This window comes from Scomber scombrus, chromosome 20 (genome assembly GCF_963691925.1).
Source record: "Scomber scombrus chromosome 20, fScoSco1.1, whole genome shotgun sequence".
In the NCBI taxonomy this organism is placed as follows: domain Eukaryota; kingdom Metazoa; phylum Chordata; class Actinopteri; order Scombriformes; family Scombridae; genus Scomber; species Scomber scombrus.
The window spans coordinates 19,442,301-19,470,270 of NC_084989.1; the positions used below are offsets into that span (position 1 = coordinate 19,442,301).

The 27,970-nt window shown below is 39.7% G+C and overlaps 1 protein-coding gene across 1 annotated transcript; it reads left to right on the plus strand.

Moving 5' to 3' along the window:
• The first annotated feature begins 4,971 nt into the window (after positions 1-4,971).
• On the plus strand, positions 4,972-27,928 carry apbb1ip (amyloid beta (A4) precursor protein-binding, family B, member 1 interacting protein). The gene is made up of 14 exons (XM_062441490.1): positions 4,972-5,105; positions 11,276-11,335; positions 12,363-12,450; positions 13,617-13,885; positions 15,254-15,331; positions 17,323-17,482; positions 22,369-22,490; positions 23,389-23,463; positions 23,561-23,704; positions 24,124-24,234; positions 25,991-26,089; positions 26,189-26,312; positions 26,465-26,526; positions 27,132-27,928. Exons 2-14 carry the CDS (start codon positions 11,276-11,278, stop codon positions 27,726-27,728), a joined length of 1,989 nt encoding a protein of 662 aa, XP_062297474.1. The 5' UTR covers positions 4,972-5,105; the 3' UTR covers positions 27,729-27,928.
• Positions 27,929-27,970: the final 42 nt, after the last annotated feature.

The window sequence follows — 27,970 nt, forward strand, 5'->3', positions numbered from 1 at the left end:
GGCTCTCGAAGTAGCTCTGCAGCTCACCCTGCAGGCCTTGGAAGGAAACCTGTTTGACGGTGTCTGAGAGGAGGCCGTACTGGGCCTTCACCACATCCATCTGCTCATACATGCGCTTCTGCTGATCCAGGATCTCCCGCTGCTGAGACAGGAGCGCGTCCTGTTGGTCGGCGAGCTTCTGCTGCAGGTCTCGGATCACCATCTGCTGGGCTCGCAGTGCCTCCACCAGCTTCTCCTGCCCCTTGGCCAGCTGCAGGTGCAGGATGAGGGCATCCTCTGATGGTACTTCATTTTCACCTGATACAGAAAAAATCCAAAATAAGAGAAGAGAACAGAAAGACAGACACGTTCTTATTCCCTCACTTCCTCCCCTGCAGGGGAAGAAGGAGCTTAGGAATGATTTAGAAGTCTAAGTTTAATTTCAGCAAACAATACTGGCACAAAGTGTGAACACCCAGTGACCCCATTCACTTAGCCTAGCCATGGCAAGTGTACTGAAAGTTTCCTGTGTTCTAACATCAAAGTACTAGACATTTTCTGGACAATTGACTCTGAGACATTTTTTCAGTTCAGTTCAGCTGTTGTAGTTGCCCTGCAGATGTCATTTAGGCTGCAAGTCAACAAAGTCTTCCTTTGCTTCTAGACCAGAATCTCCTTTTTGCTGATCACGGCAAGGACGAGGGGGGTTAAAGCCAATACAGAGTAATATGCAGCTGGTTGATTTATAGGCAAGCTGCTGTTGATTAATAATTAATCAACTTTTTTTTGGGAGATCGTCTCAACCATAAATATGTCACAGTGGAGATGATGCGCAATTGTGCATGAATGACAATAACTGAAGTGTTATATGACAATAACCTGGCTTGATGTCACATGTGAGCTGGACACCCAAAGGCGCGCCTCCAAGTTCCGACGACGGATATCCAAACTCCGGAAAATCTCCCAGAAATTGTGCGGCTCTGTCGAACAGATGGACCGGAGGAAGCTGGCTGGAGGTGGAAGACGCGCTCTCTTCTGAAGCGGCCAGACATCCTTCTCCCACACAAGACTTTGCTTTAGCTTTTGGCCGTATCCTCAGTGGCAGTCTGCACTCGATCCCTTTACAGTCTCGGGTGTCATTGGTGGGTTGAAATTGTTTCACAAGAGCAGCACAGCCCGCATCGGTGCATCCTGCAGGTAAAACTTCAGGCGCTCTCATCCGTGTGCCTTCCGACGCAGCTCTTGGAGAACCCGGGTATGTATGGTAGTGGCTGCCAACTACCTGCACTGCTCTGCCCTGTGCTGTCGGGTGCCTCGGCGGTCTGGAGGATCTGCCCCCTGGACAGTGCGCTCCGGTGCACGGTCTAGCGTCGCCAGTTTCCGAGCCAGAGCAGTGTGTCCCCCGGCAGTTTTCTGCAGCAGCATGCACAGTGTTGTGCATTGATACCCAGGAGAGCAGCAGCAACAGCATTGGTGTTATTAAAACCATTTTTGCCTCAGTTATATATTTTTTACCTCCCTGCAAAAGAAAAAAAAAAGAAGCAAATTAAGCTAAATCTCTGAAAACAACCCAACCTTTTCTGTAGCTCACAATCTATAATCATATCTTTGTTTTAAATAATAAAATGACAAAAAACTTAACACAGAGATTCTCAAACTGCAGCTCATGACAGTACATTACCTTCAGCTTCAGGGTTCGGTGAGACTGGCTTTTTCCCGACTGTCAGTAAGGAATAAAAACATTAGACACACGCATTACTGCTGCGTCTCTCCATGCCTGACCCACTCTGAGGGCTTCTGCACTACAATGTCAGTATGTGGCATTCCTACGACTTAATTAGCATCAGGTTTCCACGGCCACAAATTAACCCTTCACCTTCCCCTTTTCTCTTTAGAGGAATTCCCCTCTGTGGCCGAAAGAAGACATTGTCTAAATCTCATCAACACAGGATGATGCTTTCCAGCTCAGTTTAGAAGTTTGTCATATTTGTCCTGATGACTGTCACTTTTCATTTTGCTCACTGTTGACTTTTCCTGGCAAAAAAAAAAAAAAAGTGTCAGTGTTTTTTGTTTAGCACATCCTGAATGTTGAGACAGCTGCTGGTCCTCAACTCTGTGTCCTTCATGTTATACTGGCCTTGTCAACACAAGGCACCCCCCTTTATAGACAGAGACAAGAGAGGTCAAACTTTTGTTCAAGGGACCTATGGCAGAAGTCAGGAATGCAAACCCCACAGCTGGTTTTTGGACCTTCTCCTACTCTCATTTTAGTGCTTAAGTGCAACCACACATCCAGTCTGAGGTTATCTGAGGCTGACGTGTGGTTGGATTTTGGGTTTGTAGTGTTTGGGGCTCTGCTGTAATTTTCTATGTGATTATTTCAAGGCTAAGCATGTATGGAGACTGATTTCTGCCAGGAAAAGAAAAAAAACAGATGAAGAATTAAACTAGGAAAATAAAGAGCCTCACGATGAGCCAAAACATTTGACACGTTATCTCATAATTTTGAGTTATGTATCTCATAATGTTGACTTCTCTCATAACTGTTTTACAACTTTTACTCATGATTTCTTTAATAAACTACTATATATTTAAATTAATATCATTATTTTAAACTGTCTGCATATTTTACCGAGCGTGACCAATGTCTGCATGATGATCTCATACTTATTCTTTTATACTTTTGACTTATGAGTGTTTTTATCATGTCTTACTTTTCATCAATTTGTTTCTTTTTTCCTGGCACAAATGGGCCTCCATAATCAGCAGAGTTTGACTCATATTAACAAAACAAATCATAAGTCCCTCGTTTGTTGAAATGTGTTGGCAAAAAAAGGCTGCCAAGGAGAGCATGATCAGAAACATAGTTAATTAGTTGCATATACAGAAACATCCAGCTAACTGTTTGGTTATTTTTTCCCTGGTGCATGCATGCACCATGGCTCCACAAAGAAAATAGGACATCCTGGTTGGAAGTGCAAAAACTGCTTCACACCACCCACTGAGTTCAATACAGTCCGTACACGTACACTACATCGCAGTACAAACAGAGGGCACCACAGCACTCCTACAGCAGGCTATATATGCATCACTTTTCACATCATCATAGCAGCAGTTTATCCTCTGCAGTTTGACAAACGCTTTATCGTTTTTGCAAGGTTTCCCCTGGTTTTGTCATTATCACCCCATTTTCTCTTAGTGGAGAAAAGCCCAAGAATGGTATTCAGAGGTGTGTCTGTGTGTGTCGAAGCACTCAAATTTAACATGACGGAGACTAATGGTTTAAAAATATGTCCTTTCTTACACCTCAAACCTTACCATCTGGACTCTTTGAAACCAAAAGACTGCTCTCTGTCAAATAGGTCCTTGTTTTTTCAACTTGTAAAAGTCTTGACGTGGCACTTTAAGTCCCAACCTCTGTCACTACTCTTGCTATATTTGAATAAACCCATTGAATAATATTTTTTTACAGTATTTGGCTGCGAGTGGTAATGTGTGAGCATCATTAAATATGGGCAAGAACCATTATCAGCACTCACAATGTTGGACCACCCTCAGTGACTGAAAAATGTCTGTAGAGACAAAGCGAAGCAAAAAAAAGAGGCTCCTCTTTGCTGATGAGTTCCACAACTGTTAATTACCAGTGTATTTATTTGACAAATGTTCTCCGTGGCACCAGTGTGTTAGTGTTCGGGAGTATAGCTTGGAGTTAATGGGAGGGCTGCCTATGGTGTCCATCTGTTTGTCAACCCCTCAGAGAGCGAGGAAATGAGGGTGGTTGGGACACATGCCTGTACCCCGAGTGTTTGTTTAATACATCACGAGTCGTGAAAGACTCTTGGACGCGTTCAAGGTTATTTGGTTTCCCCCAGACGTGCTCAGCTTCACCCTATGATGACAGGATCCTGCCACAGTGAGGGTGGTCTGCCTTTCCCATCGGAGCCGAGTCAGAGTCTTGAGGAAAAATAGGACACAGAAGTGCTAATAATAGAAAAATAATGCAAATGAAAACCAGTTTTGGGCAAATATTTAACTTCTTAAAAGATGTATCTGCTTAAAATTAGTGTAGCAATGGGAGAACTTTGTTGATGCTCATTTTAGACAGCTTTTTGACCTTCTTTCGTAATATTGACATGACACATTTTCAGCTGAGCTGCATGTGCAATCTCTTTAGGCTGAAGAGAGATTTAAAAAAGATGTGAAATCTTGCTTTTTTTGGCCTCCCAGGTTGACTCAAGGAGAAATGCAAATAAATAGAACTATCTGTGTCTGCATGGTCCGATAAGAGCCCACGGCTATTCATAGCTTGACAGCTTGACTCTCCTTGGTTCCCCCACTGAAGATAACTGACCTTGTTGCACCACACCGGTGTCTTAATATATTCCTTCCTCATTTGAAGGGAAGGAAAAAAGCTTGAGCGTAAATGGAAGCAATTTCTGTGTGCTTGAGTTGCCTAGAAGATGTTTCTTTTTATCTTTATTGCACAGAAAATTATCCTAAATTTATGGACTGATACTGTATTTTTCATAATAATATAGATCTCTTAGCCGGACACTGGTATCCTTCACTGCTGTGAGGTGCCACATTACCACTCCTCCTCAGATCTTGTTAAATTGTAAATCAATTCTAGTGAGGTGAATTATTAACAGCAATCCATGCATTCCTCGTGCTGATTCAGCTGTTCTCTCGATACCACTGAGATGTCGCTTTTTATTCTCAAAAACATGAAGTGATTGTCATCACAATCACAGTCCTGATTGGATATTGCAGCAGACTTAACTTTTTGTCTGGTCTGTCCCCATCTGTGGTTTTCAGACAGTTGCAGTGTACACTTACTGACAGTGCAGATAAGCAGGAGTACTGTTATAAAGTGCGTGACGGGGACAGCCAGTGCTGCCCAGACAAGACTGTTGTGAAAGTGTTGAGCTCTGAGCAGGAATGTAGTGACAGGTCTGAACCTGAACTTCCGCATTGAGCAGGAAGAAGTCTCAACAGTCAGAGAGCAATCCACAACCACTATATTTCTGTGTTGAGTTTCATGAGAGAATAACGTTTTTTTTAGTGGGATTGATGTCCATGAAGCTGTTTTTTCATAACTAACTGGCGAAATAAGGATATTTACAAAGGTGAGTCATATCTCTGTTCAGTTGGATGTTATATCTCCAGTTAACGGTGAACACCCATTACTGTGTGTACTCGCAGCCCCGTGAACAAGACTTGAAGACTTTGACCGTTTTATAGGTGTGCGTTGTGTTTGCGCTCATAATTAATTGTGCTGCCAGATAACCAACTTTTTCAAGTGCATTTATACTTTTAACTAGAAATATTCATAAAGCATTTTAAGATAACCTCTCAAAATCTTTTGTTTTAATGAATACTCTGTGATTGACACTTTTTTTAAAGTTATCAAATTAGTTTAAAACTGGACCAAAAGTGAAACAATCCAGTCATTGTCATCTGAGACATATTTGTACTCATGAGATAAGGCTTGATTAGGTTGCTGTACAGAGGTAAAAGACAGTCATTAGGTGTGTTCTAATGTGATGAAAAGCGTATGTTTTCTTGTCATCTGGGTGGACCCTGCTGTATGACTCAATAACCACATGAAACCGATAGGGTTGGTCTCGTATTTGAAATGGCTCAGCTAATAGTGCTGTCAGGTTGTCACTGATGATAGGAACATTTTGTACATTTGGCTTTTGTGATGAGATTAAATCACTGAAACATAAACTGGGTTGCATAAAAACTGTACCGATGCAAGCGTCCATTTGGAATGAGGGAGTAAAAACCACTTAGTTGACAGGCTGTTTTCTGTTTTTTCTGTGTTTTTTTTAATGCTGTCAAGGCTTAAAATGCTGGAATATACTGTATGTTTTGAAAAGCTTTCCTATGACTCTTGGAAGTTGGGATCTATGTAAAAAACAAAGATAATGTCTACTTTTCTCTATGTGAAGCTAATTTTTGTCGTTCAAACCTCTAAATCTTCAGCAAGCATGGATAGGATCTTGTGTATTATTACTGCCAGTTATAATACCTCCTTGTTATGCTCTGCAGAGCTTTGTTTCTGCTGCAGAACCTCTAATTTGCCTCTTTTGCAGTAGTACATACAGCTCTGTGGGCATCTGACTAAAACCCCAGTATAGATATTTGATCTGTGTAAGAGAGGAAGTTTCTGTATATTATGGTAAACACGCTTTGCTTCGATGCAGTCTGTTAGAGTTGTTGTCTGGTTTCCATTTTCTTGCCTGATGCTTGAGTTACATATGTGGACTCATAAAAAAAAGACTGTGATGTATATTTGAGATTATTTGGGGGGAGGGTTCTGGAGGAATGCATTAGTTGCCTGCGTGCTATATGTTCAGTCTTTTTTTAATTTAATTTCTTTGAGTTCCAGAAACACAGTGGTGTGTTTTCACAATGCATTGTGTGGGTTTGAAAGTTGTCCAGATTTCATGCCTGCGGGTTTCCAATAATATTTATAAATGCTGACAATTCACATACTTTCTGAGTGTGTTCTGGAAAGAAAACAGAAGAAAACAGAATTATGTAAAATGCAACACTTTAAAGATAGCACCACTTCTTTTTTCTTCCTTTTTTTACTACAGCATCGCCCACAGAATTGTGAGTGTGAATGATAAGTTCATGTAGATGAAGTCAGTTATGCAGCAATTTTTCTGAAGGGAAATTAAATTATCCTGTTGTTGTGTATCATTTCACCTTGCAGAGGACAATCAGTTAATCTTAAGTTTTGGTCTAAACATGTTAAATTAGGAAGGGAAACTGAACTCACTTCAGAGCACTTTATGCATCAGTAATGGCTCTTTCAAACAGTGTTAGTCATGCTGGTGTTGCACTTCCAACTCAGGGTTCTCCAGTACTGTTGATAAAGATCTTATCCATGATTTCGCAAAAGATCTACGCCATTCCCAATATCTTGAGCCAAAGATGTTACAGTTTTTATCCATGGCCGTTTTATTTTTATGGAATAGTTCGACATTTTGGTAAATGTGCTTATTTTCTTTCTTGCTTTCTTGAGAGTTGGACAAGAAGTTTGATGCCACTGTCATAGCGGTCCATTCAGTGTGAAGCTGGAGCCAGCCCATTAGCTTAATTTAGCATGAAGGGAGAAAAAGCTAGTCTGGCTCTGTCCAAAGGTAAATACATCTATTAGGTTTTACAGGCAGTTATGTGCAAGATTATTTCTTGGCCGGCAACCAGCTGATACTTGTATGTCATTTTTGTTTTAATTTGGATTTGTCATTAAAAAATTTGAGACAGCCTGTTAATTAGTGAGCTTTAGAGTTGTTTTACATTTGGATTTGGAGATTTGTATTTATATTAGCTTTTATATGTTAAACTCATGCCATGTTCATGTAATAGGTTATGTCATGGAAGGTAGAGATATCTACACCCCATTCACAACAATTTTTAAATGCACAATTAAACAAAGAGTAGAAAACTTTCCAATCTGGCAAGACTGTTTTTAGTCTGTTTGCAATCTCAATGCTAGGCTAAGCTAATCGTCTCCTGGCTAATTGCCTCCCAAAATGTCAAACTGCCTAGTGTTTTAAAGCGACTGTCAAGTCAGCAGTTGAAGTTAACATTTTCACTGCAGCTGTTTTGTGTCTTTTATTTACAGAGGCACACCTACAAATGGGGAAATGAAAAAGCATGTTAAATGGGTGGAGTGAATTCACTGTTTACCATTTTATCATGATGAATCTGGTCATGCATTAAGTAACTTTGGCCTCCATTAGCAGACGGCTGTTTGATTTCAAAGTCTGACCAAACACTTCTACACACTCACAACCTTTCTTTACTGAATGAGAGCTAGCAGAGCTCTCATTTAATGCATTTGGCCTCTAACCGCGGCTGCCAGGAGCAACCTGACTGATACTACAATGTTTTCCTCGAGTAACTTGAAAACATTGCAGGTTGACGTGGTCCAAAATCATACTGTGGGTGTTACAGTGACATTAGTACTGCGGTTGTCACAACACAAAATGAAATGTTGTGACACAGAATAAAATGTGAAAGTAATTATGATAGTAATCATTTTATAGATTTCTTTTTAAAATAATGAAAAATTGTGCTGTAGTGGTTCAAATCAAGCTTAGCATTTTTTAGGCTGCATCATTTTTATAAAGGGGTTATTGCAAGTTGTTCAAACTGTGTTAAATTCAAATTATGTTTTCAGAATATTCAAATAATTTTAGTGGAGGAAACTAGTGTAGAGCTTGCAGGTGGCTTTTGATGTCAACATTTCCTACACAGCACAATTTTGACACTGCGTGTAGCAGGAAATTTTACCCTTACCACTTCCTTCCCTCGGCAAACCATTCGGTTAAAACAGGAGGAGTAGCAGGGGCCCCTCATGTTATGACAGTTAGACTGAGACGCACATACACACAATGGACATTATTAACAAATGGAAATTATTGTCAGACGCTCAATTCAGTCAATATGGAAAACAACTTAATGCAGCATCATCACCACCAACATTTTGCTAGATACTATCTACAATCTGCTCTAACCGGATGAAATGCAGTCAGAAGATACACAGTTTCTCACTCACTCCCGACCATACAAGCAAACGACATGTGTGATGTTGTAACAATATCAATCCAGTTCACATTCAAATGAGAAATATCGTGCGACGGTGCTGTGTGAAATCTTGCCTGGAAGACAATGAATCACGCTTGTCTCCTCTACTCTGTCAGGTGGTTTGACCTGTAGGCCTTAGTTGCTTTTGATTGCATTTCTCAAATTAATTTTTTACTACAGTGAGTTACAGTGAAAGATAACATATTCATATCTAATGTATCATAGCCGCAGAACATAATTAAGGCTGAAGTGGTTGTTATGCGAACATTTCTGTGAGATCATTTCACTGGTATAGAGCTAAGCCAATGAGATTAGAGGTTTGTGAAAACAGCTATAAAAAACTATTTTTCTAGGTTGGTGGTTAACACTGTGTCTAAAAGGAGCAAAAACAGAATAAAAGGTGTGAAGCCATCATGTGTCCTGTTTGAAATAGTCCATAGCTACGGTAATCTCAACCACACCAAGCCTTTATCTATCCTTAGCTATCTATCATTTTAACTTCCTAACATCCATATTAAATTTTATATTCAGATTACCATATCTAATCATGACAAAACAAAACTCTTGGCAGTACAACAACAAGCTGCAATGTTATCATCTTTGTGCCTTATCATGTGTCTTCACTGTTTGATTATTTCTCTCATGGTTGTGTAACCAATCTGTATAAAACACTGATAGATTTGATATAACAAGACGAAAAGTCTACCGCCATGCTGTCAGCTCTAGTGAGCCTGTACTAAGGTGCAGAGATCCTTGAGCTAAATACTAATATTAGACACACTCACAACAACAAAGCTAACAAGCTGATGTTAAGCAGATATAATGTTTAGCATGGTCATATTAATTTAGCGAGTTAGCAACACAAATTTGGTAATTATCACAAAATGTAAAGCACAGCTGAGGCTGATGGGAATTTCATTTGTTTTGCATGTGTTACAAATCATTCTCCGGGGAACTTGAACATCTGCGCCAAATTTCATGGCAATCCATCTAAAGGTTTTTGAGACATTTGACTAAAAATACATAAATGTCAACCTTGTGGAGGCACAAGAGAAAATTTAAGGGGCTCACTAAAGTCATTATGAGCTATCCTCTGGGGACCATTAACATCCTATGCAGTAGTTGTGGAAATATTTCAGTCTGGACCAAAGTGGTGAACTAACTGGTGGACGTTTTGGTGTGGCTAAGAAGTGGGCCAGTGAAACTCAAAAAGAGTCACAGAACAATGAGCAGAGGGTGAAACATTAATGTTTATCGGTGAGCTGTCCTCCTAACCGCCGAGGGAGGGTTTGGTGGTTAGAGAGCTCATGTGGAAACATCAATCACAATTTACTATGTTTCCCTGCCCGTTAACTGCACGCACTTCGGACCATCAAAATGCCTCAGAGTTATACAGTAGCTTGTATTCAGCACATTAAATTACTGCAATTAACACGTCATCTAACCACCACTGTAAATGTATGAACTCTCATTGACACTTTTACACTACTGGTCATGTTCCACTGTAGGAAAACAGGGACTCTGTTTTGACTGCACATTCTAGCCCATCATAACATTTGCTCTGAGAAATTGAGCTTCAAATAATACACGTGTGAGAGACAGCGTACTGTACATAATTACAGACGGGAATCTCCAGTGAATCTTCGGAACTTGTTTTCAGGGGAAATATAGACACCCTCGGCCGTCCTCGAGGCTATTTTTGCTACTCCATTACATCTATGTCTGGGTGCATGAGTCAACCTTTGAGACTTGACCAGCAATTTCCAATAGTACAGCAGAATGTGTAAGCGTGCATACTATATTCTGTCAATGGTTTCATTTTTTCTTTGAATTCAGCATGTTTCAGAGGATGTTTTGTGGATGTGTCAAGTCACGCAGAATAGCATTGCAGTTTAATTATTTTAACATACAGTCTTTTACTAAAGGAATCAGTGTTTTCTATTATAATGATTAAAATAAGTGTTGTACATTGTAATTATGTCAAATCAGTGCATGATTTCAACATGTAATGCTCTTTAATTACAGGATTATATGATTTATTGCAATAGTGAGTTGGAGGATCAATGGCTTTAAATAATCTGGAGCATGCATAACATATTTCATTCAGTATAGCTTTCACAACCAGTGAGTTAGAGGATGGTATTCATAAATGTGTTTGATTAATTTTGATTAAAATCACTACAAAAACAATGAATTGGGGTAAAAATGAAATGCATAAATAAATAAAAGATACCTAAAAACAGAAGTAAAATTGTACTTCTGTTTTGGACATGACAGAAAATGCAAAACCCTGATAATGTTGCACTCCTCTGTTCAAAATGTGGAACAAGACATGACAAGTTCTAGCAAATAAAGAATGCCTGGAAGTTATGCATATTTTCTCCCTTCGGTCTGTGTTGGAGATGTTTTGCACAATAATGTAGCCCCAGGGTGCATATTACAACTGCACATGTTTCAAAGGGAAGGTAGTAGGGCTGCATCCCCCAGCAGGCTGTGTCAAATACATGAGTATTCAATGTTTTGCTTCTCCGTGTAACTGGATTAACCTTTACATTCCTCATGACTACCAGATCCAGTCAACGATAGTGATGCACACAGTGGTCTAGAGTTTTTGTCACATGTTGAAAACTTTTCACGGTCTGATCTTTGAGTGTTTTCTGTTTTCTGACGCTTCTGTTGTTTTTTCATCCAGATGGACGACATCGATGCTATGTTCAGCGATCTGCTGGGGGAGATGGACCTCCTCACTCAGGTGAGCTCAAGCAGTTGTCATGACAACAATAAGACACATCTCTCCACATCTTTTTAAGATTTCTGTTCAGAGAAAGCACATTATGGAATATTCTTATTTATTTTCTGTAGCTTTGATCAGATTGCAAAAATTAACTTACAGATTGTAGTTGCAGCATTATAACTTTTTTTTTAAGACAAATAAATAGTAAAATAAAATGTGAGTAAATAATAAAGAGCAGATTTATAATAGCCTGGAGTTGCATGAACATTCACATTTTGGTTTCACTTTGTTTCATTGGCCTAAGAGATTATTTATTATAACTTTTAGTCTATAGTGTCTCTTATTAAAGAGTATAGCCCCAAAAGATTAAACTCATTCATTACTTTTGTTGCTATCACCGTAAAGTGCATCAGATCCACTCCCTCAAAAGGGTAACACACACATTTCATCCATCACACATACACAACCACACATTTTTTCCAGACTGCTTGCGGTTACTTTTTTCACCATACACCTTTAAATAGAGTTTTTCGACTTTAGAGACAGATGACAAACTCACTAAAAGCCACCATCGATCACAGAGCCACTCTCGAATGGCAAGAACAACAGACACAGCGGGGTAGACCCTCTTTGTGGTCATCTAACAACCATAAATTACACTCTCTTTTAGAGGAGAGGTCAAATGGCAAACTCATGAGCCAGCTAGAGATTACACTTTTTTTTCTTTCTTTTTTTTTGTGAAATGCCCTGCTGATCGCTTTGATGTTGTTTTCAGCCCACCAGGTATTTTAAATCTCTTCCATTTTGCCAGGGGGGCTTACTACTACACATAGAAGCCCTGTTAAGTGGAATACTGAAAAACAGATGTAACATTAGATGTGTAAACATTGTACTTTCTTACATAATTTGTGGGGACAGTTTATGTTTCAGGAGACTCAGAATGTGTTGTTGATTAACTCACTGTGCCCCTGGGGGTCTTGTAGTTTGACAGATATTGTATTCATGCTCTTATAAACAAGCTGCCTTGTTCAATTCTTCCCTGCAGAGTCTCGGAGAGGAAATAGGGCCTCCTGAACCTCTCCCCACCAAAGACAAGGAAGTCAATTACTCCATCGGCTTCACTGACCTCAATGGTGACTTAACATTTTGTTTTTTCAATGCATGTTGAAATACTACACAGAACTGGGTGTTGTATTTCTAAACAGAGACTACAATAATCCAGTTGTGCAAGGACAGGATATATTGTAAGTTGTAATGTGAAGAGGTAGAAAAGAAGCATTCAGTTACTTTGCAGTACTGTATATCTGGCTACTGTTCCAGCTGTAATTTCAGTTGAAGACTAAGGTCACTGTACGAGATAATTACTCACTGGTTGCCTGTGGCTCTTATGGGTTGTAAAACAAGCAGTCGTAATGTTAAAGCAAGGTCACAGCATCTGTTTGTCTGCCATTAGCACTCTACTTTATGTTCCCACCTTCCCTTTTTGTCTATTTATTTTGCATATCATTAAGTACTAAATTCCTGTCATCATCATCAGGTTTATCCGTACAAATGCATGTCTCAAAAGACTTTAAAAAAGACAAATCTACCCAGAGGTGATATTTTCTAGTAAGACACCCTTTATAAAGGGTTTATAAGTTTTAAATACTGGCTTTATGAATGGTATTATTGATAATTGAATGTGTGAATGTGTGTAAATACCAAAGAAAACAAATGGTTACTTCTAGACATGAACTTCTTAAGGAAGTTTGTCCAGTTGTGATGGAACTGTTCAGATTTTTATTTTTCTGGTACTGTGTATACACATATATAAATCTTTTATAAATGATGTATTATTTGAAAGTTGCACATTAAATATTCATTCAAGACAGTATACAAACAAATATTAAACCTGCTCTCACTTCTCCAACCAACCAGGCAACCACTTTTCACTCCTTAGTTTCAGTGGAGTGTTGAGGGTTGGTCACTCACTGCTTCTCTCTCATCTCTGGGCTTCATTGCATTAAAGACTGCATACAGTATAAAGACATACAGTAACCTGTTCAGCCCAGCCCACACTAACTTGTTCATTACCACCAGCCTTTATTCCTCAGAAAAGACAAGGAAAGATGAATTAGTAATGAAATAGAAGTAGTAGCCTTTTTAGTTGTTATGGCACTGCTTAATGAAAACACAGAGAAACTTACTTTTTTTGAAAAAACACTCATCATTTCAAAAAATGAACAACATAGTTTGTGCATTTGTCTTAAATATACATAATTACATAATTACAAATGAACCTGTTTCCCTCTAACACCAGAGTCCCTCAATGAACTGGAGGATACAGACTTGGATGCACTTATGGCTGATTTGGTGGCTGACCTCAATGCGACTGAAGAGAAACTCGCAGCGGGGATAGAAGATCTGAAGGTGATATCGCCGCCCAAGCAAGATTTGCCGCCCCCACCCACAAGCCACGCTTCCCCGACGTCGCCTGCAAGTAGCACCAGCAGCAATGCTACCACCCCATCGTCTTCTGCCGCCTCCCCCTTACCACCTCCGCCCCCACAGGGTGCAAAGCCTACAATGGTGAGTCCGCTTGTGTGCAGTTTGTGAGCATGACAAGATAACAATAGCATCTCTGCAAAGACCTTTTGACCTATATGTGCAACTACTGAACTTACGAAGTTAGAGTTTTAATTGAGGGTATGTTTAGGAGACTGAGAGAGCGAGAATAGATTGATGATTAAATGCCACAATGCTGCAGAAGAGACAGCAGACAAGATAAATTCAAGCTCTGTGCATTGGCAATAATGAGGCAATAATGTCACAATCTTTTTCATTGGTGGCATGTCTCAGTTCACCACAACTAAGTGCTTTCTGAGCATCAAAAACATCACCAGTTCCCAGCATATATATTTCTCTTGAGCACTTTTTTGTCTTTGCGGCACTGGGAAGAGTGGTATAGCTCTTACAACAGTTGGACAGTGAGATCATGGTAAAGTGGACGGAGGCATCTGTTACGGTTACAGAGACTCGTGAGGCGAAACAGCCCGAGAGTCTGTCTGGAAAAGATCAAACACACACGGCCATGAGCAGGAAAGAGTAACAGGATCAATACCAAAGGTTGGAGAAAGGGAGGTAAGATGTTGCAGCAGTGGTGGTGGTGGTGGTGGGGTAGGAGAGGGGGAAGGTGAAGGGGAGGGGGAAGCCAGACGGGGGTTTATTGCTTTAGCAGGGCTTGTTACCTCATCCTCCTGAGGTAAAAAACACCAGCTGTATTAAGGCAGAGAATGCGTCATTGTTAGGTAGAGGTGTACAAGTTCATTAAAGCGGTGCTGTAGGCAGAATTTTAATGCAAGAATGCACCAGATTTATAATCCTAAATCCAAAGAAAATAGTATTCCATCCCAACTAATTGAGATCCAATAGATTGGACGTAATTTCCCAAATGAAATACTTGAATTGAAACCTGTCCACCCACAGGAAGAGATGAAATCAAACACATTATACCTCCAGAACAGCACTGAAGTGATACATCCACAGAGATGGACTCACTAGTCAGATTTTTTGTTTCTCCCTTTGTACTAAAGTAAAAGTTCAAACATTTCGGGAAATATAGTTAGTCGCTGTCTTGCAGATTGATGGTTAAACTGAAGCTACAGCCAATTAGCTCAATTTAGCATAAAGACTACTGGCTGCAGCTTCATGGATTCACATGAGAGTGATAATCATCTCAACAAACGGCTCTTGGCAAAAATGTCAAATGATACAGTACCTTCAAAATGATCAATATTATTATGCTATGGTCAAAAATCTAAAATTATTTCTGGGTACTGATGTTTAAATTGTATACTATGTATCTTTAAAACAATGAAACAATGGGGGAATATATCCCATTCTTACAGCATGAACATCTACTCTACTTTACCATTCATAATTGTTTGTCCTTTTCAGGAGGAAATTGAGGCACAGATGAAGGCGGACAAAATCAAGCTCGCTCTTGAGAAGCTGAAGGAAGCTAAAGTGAAAAAGGTAAGCGGACATTGAAGTCGTGTAAAATCCACCGGCAGCAGTAAATTTTTAAAGACATTGTGAAATACAACTACCCGGATGTCACAGTAAAAGACGTAACATTCAAACAAAGCATGCAAGGTTCTTTTCTTCCTTTTCTTTTGGAAGCGCCATCTATCACAGTAATGGATCGCTTTCATATAGCCAAGGTACTGCTGGACAGCACCGTTTCCTCTTTGGGTGATATGTGGATACGTTCTCATCTTCAAAGCACTTGCACAGAAGTATGGACATGCAGTCGTGCGTGCAAAGCTACGCATCAGGAACTGCAATTTTACACAAACCAAACTAATTTCATGCTTATAGTGCTCCATGCTTTTATCACGGTTGATGCTGCCATTACATCTGACAGTCGACTTCTTTCAGTTCTACTTATGACTTAGCTGAGAAGTCCCATACAGGTTACATATAGGTATGACTGCTTAAATGGTCTGTTGAGGTCATTATAAATTCTTAGATGTTCAAAATCAAAAGGAAACCAAAAAAAACACATTTCAAATCACCATATATGTACGAATGCAAAAGATCCACAAACTACGGGCCAATTTCACAGCAACATCTGTCTCTGGGTTGTTAAGCTGAGAAGATTGAGGTGCACCAAGCAAAACTTTCTGTGGTCAGAGGCCCTTGAGTTTCAGATAAGCCCCCTAGTTGTGGTGCACATTCTCAACTTTAAGAATATATCTGCATGAGGACGTACCGAAAAATAATGTGGTATCAAGCTACATTTCATTCAACCAACTGCCAAAACCTTATTGTTTTGCAGAAACGGTTGAGAATGAGGAACATGCGATCCAACACCCTAAATCCTCTTATGATAGCATCTCTGAAACCCATATTTTTTTGACACAAGGCAAGCGACTGGCTGACCTCGGCTCTGTGAAACTCCTCAGCTTCCCAAACCTGGATTTGTTTCCATATGAGAGGAAGTATGAAGCCATATGAGCCTGTGAGGAAAGCACAACATTAATCTCACCCAGGTCAGGGCACTGAGACTCCACAAAGAGATGAATGCAAAGGAGGAAAAAATATGAAGGGGGGTTAAATATGTTCAATAAAGAGATAAACATGCTGATGCTCCAGACAGCTTTGGTAAAGCTAACATTATGAAACAGAAACAAGTATTTACTATATGAAGCCTGTAATTACACTGGCCGACAAACAAGCTGCATGTGCTTCAAGGCTGGATTTGATGTCTCACTCCAGAGACATCTGCTGCCATCCACAACTTTTAACCTCAGTCTGACATGCAGATGACACAGAAAACTTCATGTTAGAACCAAAGACGCTGGGATAAATGTGCTTATTCCTTACTAAGCTCATTATTAGGATAAGAAATTTGATACCACTCTCATATTTGTCCATTAAATAGGCAGCTACAGCCAAGAGATGGTTATCTTAGCATGAGGAAGAGAAACAAGGGTAAACAGCTAGCCTTTTAAGCGAATTAATTAACATGCACTGTATATCTAATTTTTATAATCCATAAAAAGACAGAAGTATAAAAATGAAGTTGTGGTTTTAAGAGGGATGTTCTGTTTCCACTCTTTAATAATTTAAGCCAGTGGTTATTCAACTTTTTCATGTCAAGAACCCTTAAACTAAAATAAATTAGACCACAGACCCCCATTTGATAAGACTTTATGTGTTGTCATATGTTTTAGTAATTGTGTTACGTATGGATGGAATGATAGTGAAGAGAAATTATTCCCCTTTTTTGCTGAGGCAAAAGACCCCACTTTGAGAATCATTAACTCAAGTTAACTAGAGCTAGCTGTAGCTTTATACCATACAATATATAACAGTATATCAAGCTTCACACATCACTAATTCTCACCAATCATGTCAAACCATTACTTTAAGCACAACATTTCTCACTGGTCGGAATTTTAACATTTTTGTTGCTTATTTGTCGGAGAAATTAAATCACACTTTTCTGACTTGTCTAACAGTTGGTGGTGAAGGTGCTGTTGAATGACGGCAGCTCCAAGACTCTCATGGTGGACGAGAGGCAGAACGTCAGGGATGTTCTGGACAACATGTTTGAGAAGACTCACTGCGACTGCAATGTGAGCTGGAGCCTGGTTGAGACAAACCCTGAGCTGCAACTGGGTGAGTTACCGCAGTAATATTATCCAATGTATAATATACGGCCCCACATTGGCCACGTTTATGACCTATGGTTAATCAATCAACAATCGCCAATCTATGTTAATGCATTGTCATCAGATGATATACCGAAGGGATTCAATCTGTGATGATTTCATGATATATTTGCTTGAGTTAAACACCTGGTTTTAAACACCTGCTGACAGGTTAAGTATTTTCAGTCTTTTAGTGCAAGGGAAACAATGTGGTGTACCTTTCCAGCTGCAGTTTAGCATAAATCTGAACTGGGTTGTTAGTATGAACAACTACCAAAATGTAATTAACAGAAAAATATGTTATTTCTGGGAAACGTACAGTGCAAGGAACGCCACAGGTGTAAGCACGAGCTGAGCAGCAAATATGTCAACAAAACCAGAAAAACACAGTGGTGGTGGATTACCACTTTAGTGACCTAATCCTTCAGGGTGTTTTTACTTCAATTGTCAACCAAACACACACACACACACACACACACACACACACACACACACACACACACACAATGTACAGGGTGGTATATTTCATTCAGGCCCAGATGATGGACTGTGTTTTTATTGGCGCAATGGCAGCCACACTGCAGCGAGCTCACAATGAAACATTTATCCGACTCCCATTCATCTCTCTCTCCCTCCTCCTCTCTTCTTTCTTATACTCTCTCTGCACCTCGCTCTCTGTAGCACACACACACACGCACAGTATAGACAGGTGGGTTTAATTTGCTGTATCGGACACTGTCAGTCATCCTCCCTGTCATGCGGAAATAGAAGCCTCATGATCTCAATCTTCCGTCTGAGCTGTCTGTGCTATATTTACTTCAGCTGCTGGACATCGTTGCCATTGTTACCATCTGTTTTTACTGTTTCCTAACAACTCCATCTGATTATTACGGAGATCATTTATAATTTAACAGAAACAATCTTATATTTCATGATCAGGGAATCATTTTACTCCGTTGTGAAATTATTTTAATGAGATACTGGTGGTTAAGTCATTAGCGTCTGTGAGCGAGTCAATATTATTTTGCTTGAAAATCCTGTTCAAGTAATTTTATATTCAGCGACTTAAGCAGCAAATACACGAAATTAAAGGATAAGCCTCCAAATATTCTATATTTTTCTTACTCTAAACAAATTCCATGAGAAACCAGCAATGTCTCATACTTTCTAACTTTGCTACCCTGTCTTAAGTTCATTTAGTCTGACTAAAGAATGGCAAAATATATAGTTTAACTTTTACAAAAGGCTCAACAGCTGGGCACTGTGGTTTTAAGCAGATGTTTCTTAAACAAGAGGAAATGGTGCTTTTATTGTGGACTATTTTCAGCCATGGAATGATACACATTTGGTGTGCAAGCGAGTACTTGCAGCTCCTTGGTGTATGTAGGGTTGAATGAAGATAAAGTACAGTGCTTATAGTGCTTATTTTCATTGTAAAGAGCGTGTCACCTACAGTAGTGCAGCAGCATGGCTCATTGATGTGTTTTTAATGGTTTTTGGATGACAGTGGAGCTCTATACTGGTGCAGAGGAATGAGTTAACAGTATATACAGCTTTGGATACAAAGAGAATACTTGTTCTTGTAAAGAATGGCCCAATATATAGTTTAATTTTTACAAAAGGCTCATTAATTTATAAAACAGCTGGGCACTGTAGCTTTAAGCAAATGTCTCTAAAACAGGAGTAAATGGGGCTTTTTAGTTGAGAAACTGTTTTAATGAGACACTGGTGGTAAAGTCATTAGTGTCTGTGAGTGAGTCAATATTATTTTACTTGAAAATCCTATTCAAGTAATTTTATATATTTAGGGAGTTAAGCAGCAGTACACAAAATGAATGGATACACCATTTTTCTTACTGCAACAACTGGACACTGTAGTTTTAAGCAAATGTCTCGAACAAAGGAGGAAATTGTTTTGTTTTTTTTGGTAACTTGCAGCCATGGAATGATTGTATGATGATAACAATTGACACATTAGGTGCATCACTGAGTATTTGCAGCTCCATGACATATAGGACTGATTCAAGATTAAGTACAGTGCTTATGTTCACTGTAAGGAACATATCACCTACAGTCGTGCAGCAGCGTGGCTCATTGATGTGTTTCTAATCATTTTTGAGCTCTATAATGGTACAGAGGAATGAGATACAAAACAGCTCAGGATGCACAAAGAATACTTGTTAGTTTGATATATTCATTGGGGTTTTTTCATTTGATTTTGTTGACAATACGAGGCGATAATTAGTTATCACCAGCCTTATTGTCTAACTCTTCGCTGCAAACACTTCTTCACAGAAAACATTCAGCCTTTTTTTTTAAAATGCATCGCTAAAAAGTGCTACCAGCTTCTTCCTGTGTCACTTAAAACCAAACTTGAAGCAGTTTTTTTCATAAAGATCTCACTTTACAATCAACCACACAGGATATAAGTACAGTCCGTACTGCAGATAAACCCTCTAAAGAAGATGCGTGTGTGCATATGCTGCCCTTCCAGCTCAAAACAAAAAAAGAGGAAATGTGTGTTTCCCTTTAGTCAACACTGTTTATTTTTAACCAAATAATAGCCAGTGTTTAAATTAGCTAAGCACCGTATAACATGATGACTACTTATAGCGTGGTATCCATACAAAACTCTGAATTCTTCTATGTAGGTGACTCATGGGCATGGGGGTGGGTGGGCTCTTGTGTCATCTATCTATGAATAGCAGTGTGACAGCTTGACAATGGAAACCATATTCAATATTGTAAATGCCTGTAAACCCCCCCGTGAATGTATAATGTTCTGACTAAACTAGAGCGAGGTGAAGTAGTGTAACATTTATGCCGACCTTTAATCTTTATCAACAAAAAGTCAAGGCCGGTCACGCCCAATAAACACTTACAGAGCTCAACGGTAACACCATCTTCAAACAAATCTTTACTGTTCAATTCAGCCATGTGCTCAACATGCACACTGCTAAAGCGCACCATGTGGTTAATGCAGTTCAAAGGGATTTTTACTCCTGATAACTTATTCCAGCAGCCAAGTCACACCATACATTTAATGATTGTAATAGTCAAACTACAGACTGGAACTGGCTGCAATTTATCTAATGCCTACCTCTGTCTCAGCTGCTAACCTGTAATTGGGGACTGTGGCTAAACTACAGTCAAATGCCCAGTATACATGATGGAGATCTACGGCACAGTGGGTGTGTGTGTGTGTGTGTGTGTGTGTGTGTGTGTGTGTGTGTGTGTGTGTGTGTGTGTGTGTGTGTGTGTGTGTGTGTGTGTGTGTGTGTGTGTGTGTGTGTGGGCAGAGAGGAAGAAGTGGAAAGTGCACTTAATGTGTTTTTGAGGTTTTGTGCCATTTAAAAGTCCTTCCAGCAAACAGGGAAGGTTGTATTTTATCGAAATCTTTCCTAATTCACTCCATTTGAAATAGGCCTAGACAATCGTACAGCTGTGAAGTTGACTTTGAAGCAAGTTCAGTTGATTTGAAGACAGAGCGACATACTGTACATACTGTGGAGCGTTTGTTTTGACATGTTTTATGGTGCAGAGCTAAAAACAGAGGGGACATAAAGGGGTATAAAGTAAGATAGAAGATTATTGTAGATTCTGGTTTAAATCATAATGCACTGTTGGACTCAGTGTGAGAAAGAGAACTGGAGACAATTTAAACTTTCCAAAGTCAGTCTTGGCATTAGTGTTTGAATGTACTGAGAAATTGATTTTCTATGGCTGATACTAGCTGTGTGTGCTGCAGAGGAGGAAACCACAATTTTAGGTTGTACTTTACTTGAGTATTTTACATTTTGCATTTTTACTGCTTCTCCACTAGATTCCCAACACTATCCACACCAGAAAAAACACAATTATTTGTTTGTTCAAAAGCTTAAAACAATAGTTTTCCAGACAAGAATCCAATTTCATACCAACAGTCAATGTTTGTTTATTTTAACCATGACCACAATCTTTCCAATAAATCATTTAAAATAAATTTAAAATGATATTTTTATTTGTCTAAACTCAATCAAACCGAGACCATAGATCTGGTAGATCAGAAAAGGCTCTTATGTGTTGTTTTTGTAATGGTCATTTATGTTGGTTTGGCAATAAAAAAAACACCTATTTTCTCATGTAAGGATGAGGACTTTTTTTTTTTACTTTTCAGAGGCCAATATTACAATTATTATCCTACTGTAGGCGTCTAGCTACTTTTCAGATTTAAAAGAAAATATTAATGTGACACATATGCATTATTCCCTAACTGTACTTAATGTAGAATATCAGCATCTATAGTAAAATGCAGCTTACTCATTAATTAACAGCAATATAAACCCCTGAAAAGGCAATTCTTTGTAATGAGTAATTTTACTTAAAATTTTACTGGTAATGTCCTGGAGCAGACGCATCAAAAAGCCCTGTCTCTTACCTACCAGCTGTAAAAAAATTTTTAAAAAAAAACTAAAAAAAACACAGAGGGGGAATAAATACCACATCAAGCTTGATGTAGGCAGATGCTGAAGATTCAAATGGATTAGGAGCCAAAAACTGCAATTGGGGCATCCCCACTTTTCATTCGACCCTTTGACAGTCACTTCAAAAAGAATCCCCCGACCCAGTTCCCAGTAAGCCCATACAGTGATTACTTCATTGATTTTGATCATTGTTGTACTTTTACTTAAAGCCACCATGTCTATAATATAACATCTTTAGAGTATGGCACCTTTATGATTGTTGAACTGTGTATTTTTAACTGGTTTGTCTCTTTAAAAAAATGTTTTTAAAATCTTTTAAAATATACACATAGTGGCTTTAATATGTCTTCCACTTCTGTTTGCTGACAAGTTTTTTTTTCTTTTTTAACAGAGCGGACATTTGAAGACCATGAAAACCTTGTGGAGCTAGTCTCAGCGTGGACAAGGGACAGCGAGAACAAAGTCCTCTTTCAAGAGAGGGGGGAAAAATACGAGGTTTTCAAAAACCCACAGGTTAGTCATCTTTATAAAGCGTCACAGATTGGCTTTACTTCTCTAAACCGAGTGATCACAGACAATGTGCGTGCGATGTGCGTCTCAAAAGTCCAACCGTGGCTATTTAATTCATCTTAACCTTGCTTTGTGCGAATCTATCTCCACATTGTTTCAGCTGAGCACCATCTGGCTGTTTCCGCTGATGAATTGTTGTCTGAATTATGAGATGTCTTTCCTCCATGCAGGATGACCTCTTACATTCATGTCTTCACTGTAATATATCAGACAAAACAGCTTCAGGCAAAAGACACTGAGATCTTGGCATGTTTGTTGATATAATGGCACCCCCTTTATAATCTCAGTCCATTTAATGGATTCGGTCTGTTGGCAGAGACAAATAGCCGGGTTGGAAAACTGGTGAGATATTCTCATAATTTAAAGTACTCCATCATGTCCCCCATGTCCCCCCCGACACCAACAAAAGAGAGATCTGTTTTATACAATATGTCTCTATCAATTTACAGTTTAAACTTCTGACACAAGCTACCAAAATAGAAATCCCCCTTTGGACTACCTCTTATCATAATATAAACACAGGCTGAGACTATGATATGAAATCAAATTAGCACAGTCGCACACCAATGAATTGGTTCAAAGGTTTTTGAAAGCTGATAATGATTATTGACCAATGTTTTTTGGTCAGATATTCAGTATGTTCAAATTTGACTTTTCTTTCCTAAAAGTAAAGTATTCAGGGATTTACTTTAAACCACATGAAGCAACGTCTGAGGCTCCGTTAAGATCAAATCACTCCACTGAATATCGGGATTATCATGCATATTTGAGGAACTGGATATTCCCAAATGGCTAAACAATGTGCAATTATAACATGATCCTTATTGTTTTATTCCTGCAGATCTTTTATCTATGGAAAAAGGATAAGAAAGCTCTGAATGAAATAAAGGACAAAGACAAAGAGCTTTTAATAAAGGTAAATAAATTCATTCATACGCATGAACTCATAAGTGAAATATTTTCTTGAAAGTGACACTAACCTGACCCCTTTCATCCCTTCTTCACCTCCGCAGGAGAACTTCTGCGGGACTTCCATCATCGTGCCCGATCTTGAGGGGGTGATGTACCTCAAAGAGGACGGCAAGAAGTCGTGGAAGCAGCGGCTCTTCCAGCTGAGGGCCTCAGGAATTTACTACGTGCCCAAAGGGAAGACTAAGGTCAGGGGTCAAAAGAGAACATCATTTGTGGCAAAGGCCAGACAATAAACAAACACACAACAGCTAATACTCAGTCGTAGAAATGAAAATCCACCGGATATAGACTTTTTTTCTTGTGATGTCAAGTAATGAGATTTAAGGTCTTGTATGTAGAATATTTGCTTTATCAACCCCACTCTTGTTTTATGCATCACTGAACATAACTAGAGCTTTTACTCCCAGATGAATACCTGCAGCTTATTCACTGCATCACTGTATATCTTACATCTCTTGGCAGCTCTTCCTCCCAAACATACCATTCATACAGTACATTATGGTCTACTGTTGTGCAGCAAAGCAAGGAATAGATAAACAGACTTGTGTGGAAAAAAAAGACATGGCAGATCTTGTAATGTAATCCTTTTTAAATGTATTTTCAGTCATCCCGTGATCTCGTCTGCTTTGTCCAACTTGACAACTTAAATGTCTACTACGCCAAAGACTTGAAGACCAAATACAAAGCCCCTACCGACTTCTGCTTTGTTCTGAAGGTAAGTTGGTTCACTTAGTTAAAAATTGTTTAGCTATTAATCTGATGTGCCTCAAATCCCCACACTTTCATCGTGGAAGTATTATTAGAGAAGCTGCAACTTCCCCTCACTGTGACATTAAAGAAATTATTTATAATATCACTGAGCCGTTAAGCTGTTTGACCAGTTGGTGTTACTGTCATAGCTAAAACAGTATATCAGTCGTATGGTACATAAGATGTTTATACAGATTCGACTCCTGCGTGGTGGGTTCTATGTACATTATGGTCAGCTTTGCAGCTGCTTGCTCTGCTATAAATAAGCAAGAAAAGCGAAAAGCAATAAATAGTTTAAATTGAAGAAGCGAGAGAGCATCGCTTTATTTAATTCCTCTGAAAAATGAAACTAGAATACTTTTTAAAAAGTTCCTAATTCATGTAACAGAAATTGAAAGAGTCATGCATTTCAATAAAAAGTACTTTCCAATCTGAGAACAAGATGGGGGGTGGGAGGGGGGGCCTACTGTACCCATTAAAAGCCAAAAAGTGCTGACGGAAATGAAAAAAGCCAGAACTAGATGAGTTAGTGGTCAGTCTTAAAGGGATATGAAAGTGGACTTTCTTCCCCCCCCCCCTTCTTGTCTGGGAAACACTAGAATCAGCAGATACCATTAGACTAGATGTTGAGGATCAAAGCAAAAAAGAGCTTAGAGAGGCAAAGAAACAGAATTACCTTCCAGTAAAAGAGAGTCTTCAAGGTTCGAGCTGAAGGGAGGAGGCTATAAGGTGCTGCTTGGCCAAGGGCAAAGGGAAAATGACCTGTCAGAGCGGACATTTTGAAAGTCGAGCCAGATTTCATGTCGTCTTTTATCTCTGTTTTTGCTTGTAAAGCTCAATAAAAGCTGCTTTATTTGTGGTGGATGGTGATGAATATGGTGTGATGGTAAATGAAGCTGTTTTCAGCTGTCAGGGTGTTCAATTAGGGTGGGTGCTGTTAAATCTGGGGTGGTGGGGTGGTGTTTAGAAACTGCCAAAAGAGGAGCTATTAAAGGACATAAGCGAAAACAGTTTACGGTTAGATATTCAAAGGAGCTGCCTCAGGTGATCTCTAATACCATTCCCATTATGCACAACAGGCTTAATTTGTAACTTCCTCTTCAAGGGGGAAAACAACTGACTCTGGAGTTAATATTACACATATACAGTGAGCGTTGCACAACAAATGTCTTTGTAATGTATGAAGTGAGACTACATTTTCAAGTATACCAGAAGACTATTTTAGCATGAGATTCAAGCATCTAACTGCTCCTGTTACAAGATTACTTTAACACTCTCTCTGGATTGACTGCCCCCTTGTGGTATCCTTTAATATATAACCAAATGATCCACTGGAAAACATCATTCCAATCACTCAATGAGTCAAGAGATACTTCTGAAATAAAATAAAGTAGGAGGAGGTCACAGTTACACATGTCTCTCTAGAGGATACAGTTGGGTGTATTTAAGTCTGTTGCTGCCCCAGAAAACTGCTTATTACACTTTAAATGGAAGCTATGTTGAAAGGCAAGGTTGTAATCTGTTACAGTGTGTTAGCATCAAAGTTCTTAGCAGTGGAGAGTAGAGACTCTTGAGAGGATTTGTGTAAATGTAATATTTTGTCAAACAAACTAAAAACTAAAAGGAATACTAAACTTTGTTCTTTGCGTATTATCCAAACTAGCACTTCTTAAGAGTATTTTACTAACTTAACCATGCTTATTGTGTGTATTTGTCTCCAGCATCCTCAAATCCAGAAGGATTCTCAGTATATCAAGTACATGTGCTGTGATGATGACTGGTCCATGAAACTTTGGCTCACTGGAATACGCATTGCAAAGGTAAATTTGAGCAATTTAAACAATTTAATGATAAGCTATAATTTCCATTAAACCAGAACATACCATATAAACTCTGTGGTGTGTATCTTACACCTCCAGTATGGCGTGTCGCTGTATGACAACTTTAAAACAGCCGAGAAGAAGGCTGCCATCAACTCTGCGTGGACGAACCGCAGCACTCCATCCAGCTCCAATCCATCAACGCCCTCACCCACTATCAAAGGTAGCACAGCACACAATCTCCCCTTCACTGAGTCCTTCATTGATTATGTGACGGCAAACTGACAGTGTGAAACAAGCCAGATGTAGTGATGTGAGAAGAAACTTTTTCCCTGTACAGTATGTTCACTCATGCTGTTTCTTCTTGTGTCGCAGCCAAAACACCAAGCCAGGCCAATGGGCACGCTACAAAACCCCCACCAAGACCTGATTCTAAGGTAGGGATCTGTTTGGGATCTGGTGATTATGAGATTTAGGTTTATGTTGGTTAATGTAAGGAGAAACAGTAAGATGTCATCTTACTATCTCTGAATACAGCTGGAAACCCAAAACTACGAACCCTCAAACTCAACAATTCATTTGTTGATTGATCGTTTTAAATTAATTGATTAATAGTTTAGTCTATCAAATGTTGGACAATAGTGAAAAGGGCCCAAGCAGTCCAAATTTTAAGATTTTTGATGACTTAAAACAGAAAAAAGCAGCTGAATTAGCAGCAAATTTAGATTTAAGATAATGGAAACATATCTTTTATGTTTTGTTTAGATTATTATAGTACATGCACTAAGTTGGTGGACTCAACAGACAGATCTGTTGTATCATGGGAAATGTACGCACCAGCATTTTTGGAGCTCTTCCAGTCTAAAAGTCAGGATATTTCAGTCTGCGCTGCTTCGATTCTGATTATTCTTTCTTAAAGACTATCTTTACGATGTAAACCCATCTAGACCCCCTGAACACAGGCCTTTGGTTAAAATAAACTGTAAAACGTTGTCAACTGCCTTTTCTTCTTGCGTCATAATATCATATTCTGTCTTCCCAGGACTATGGAAATTTACCGCCTCCACCACCAATGACAGAAGTCCTCCCCCCACCACCTCCAGACCCAGCCTTCCCTCATCCACCATCTCCTTTGTTCGCCAAGAGTTCCTCAAAACCTTTGCCTCCCCAGCGACACCTGCCAACCAACTTCCCTCCACCTCCGCCTGCAATGGACAACCTCCCTCCTCCGCCGCCACCCCCATCCATGGACGACAGCTCAGAGGCTCCACCAGACTTCCTCCCTCCCCCTCCTCCGGCGGCTAGCTTTGGTTCTCTGCCACCACCTCCACCGGCTAGTTTTGGCAGCATGGACCAGTCTCTGCCTCCTCCACCACCAGATCCAGAGATCTTACCACCGCCTCCATCTCAGCCAGTATTTATAGGGGCTGGAGCACCTCCTCCACCTCCGCCACCTCCTCCGCCTCCTGCTGCGCCCCCAAAAGCAGCATTGCGGCCTTCTGGGTCAGTGAAGAAGGTCCCTCCTGCTCCGCCAAAGAGGACTACACCAACGCAAGGAGGAGATGGAGGAGGAGGAGATGGTGGAGACTTCATGTCAGAACTGATGCTTGCCATGCGGAAGAAGCGTAGCGATAATTAGCCTGAAGAGGGTATTATCTGGAAATAAAAATACCACTTAAGCCCAATTTCCACTGGGTCCGTCAGCGGCACGTTACAGCTGCGCCGCGGTCACCGGAGCTGATAGGTACCACTATAATCAATGAGAGTATTTCCACAGGGAGCGTGTCAGCAACGTCCCAGCAGCGGCTCTCCGCGCCGCAGCGCCGCAGCATTTCTATTTTTCACGGACACGTTTCTAACTCGCGACAAGCTCAACAGAGC

Bases quoted from the DNA above. Each gene is read 5' to 3' on its own strand.
- apbb1ip (XM_062441490.1), top strand. From the start codon at position 11,276: ATGGACGACATCGATGCTATGTTCAGCGATCTGCTGGGGGAGATGGAC. The intron at 11,336-12,362 runs GTGAGCTCAAGC...TCTTCCCTGCAG, and splicing joins AGATGGACCTCCTCACTCAG to AGTCTCGGAGAGGAAATAGG. The intron at 17,483-22,368 runs GTGAGTTACCGC...CTTTTTTAACAG, and splicing joins AAACCCTGAGCTGCAACTGG to AGCGGACATTTGAAGACCAT.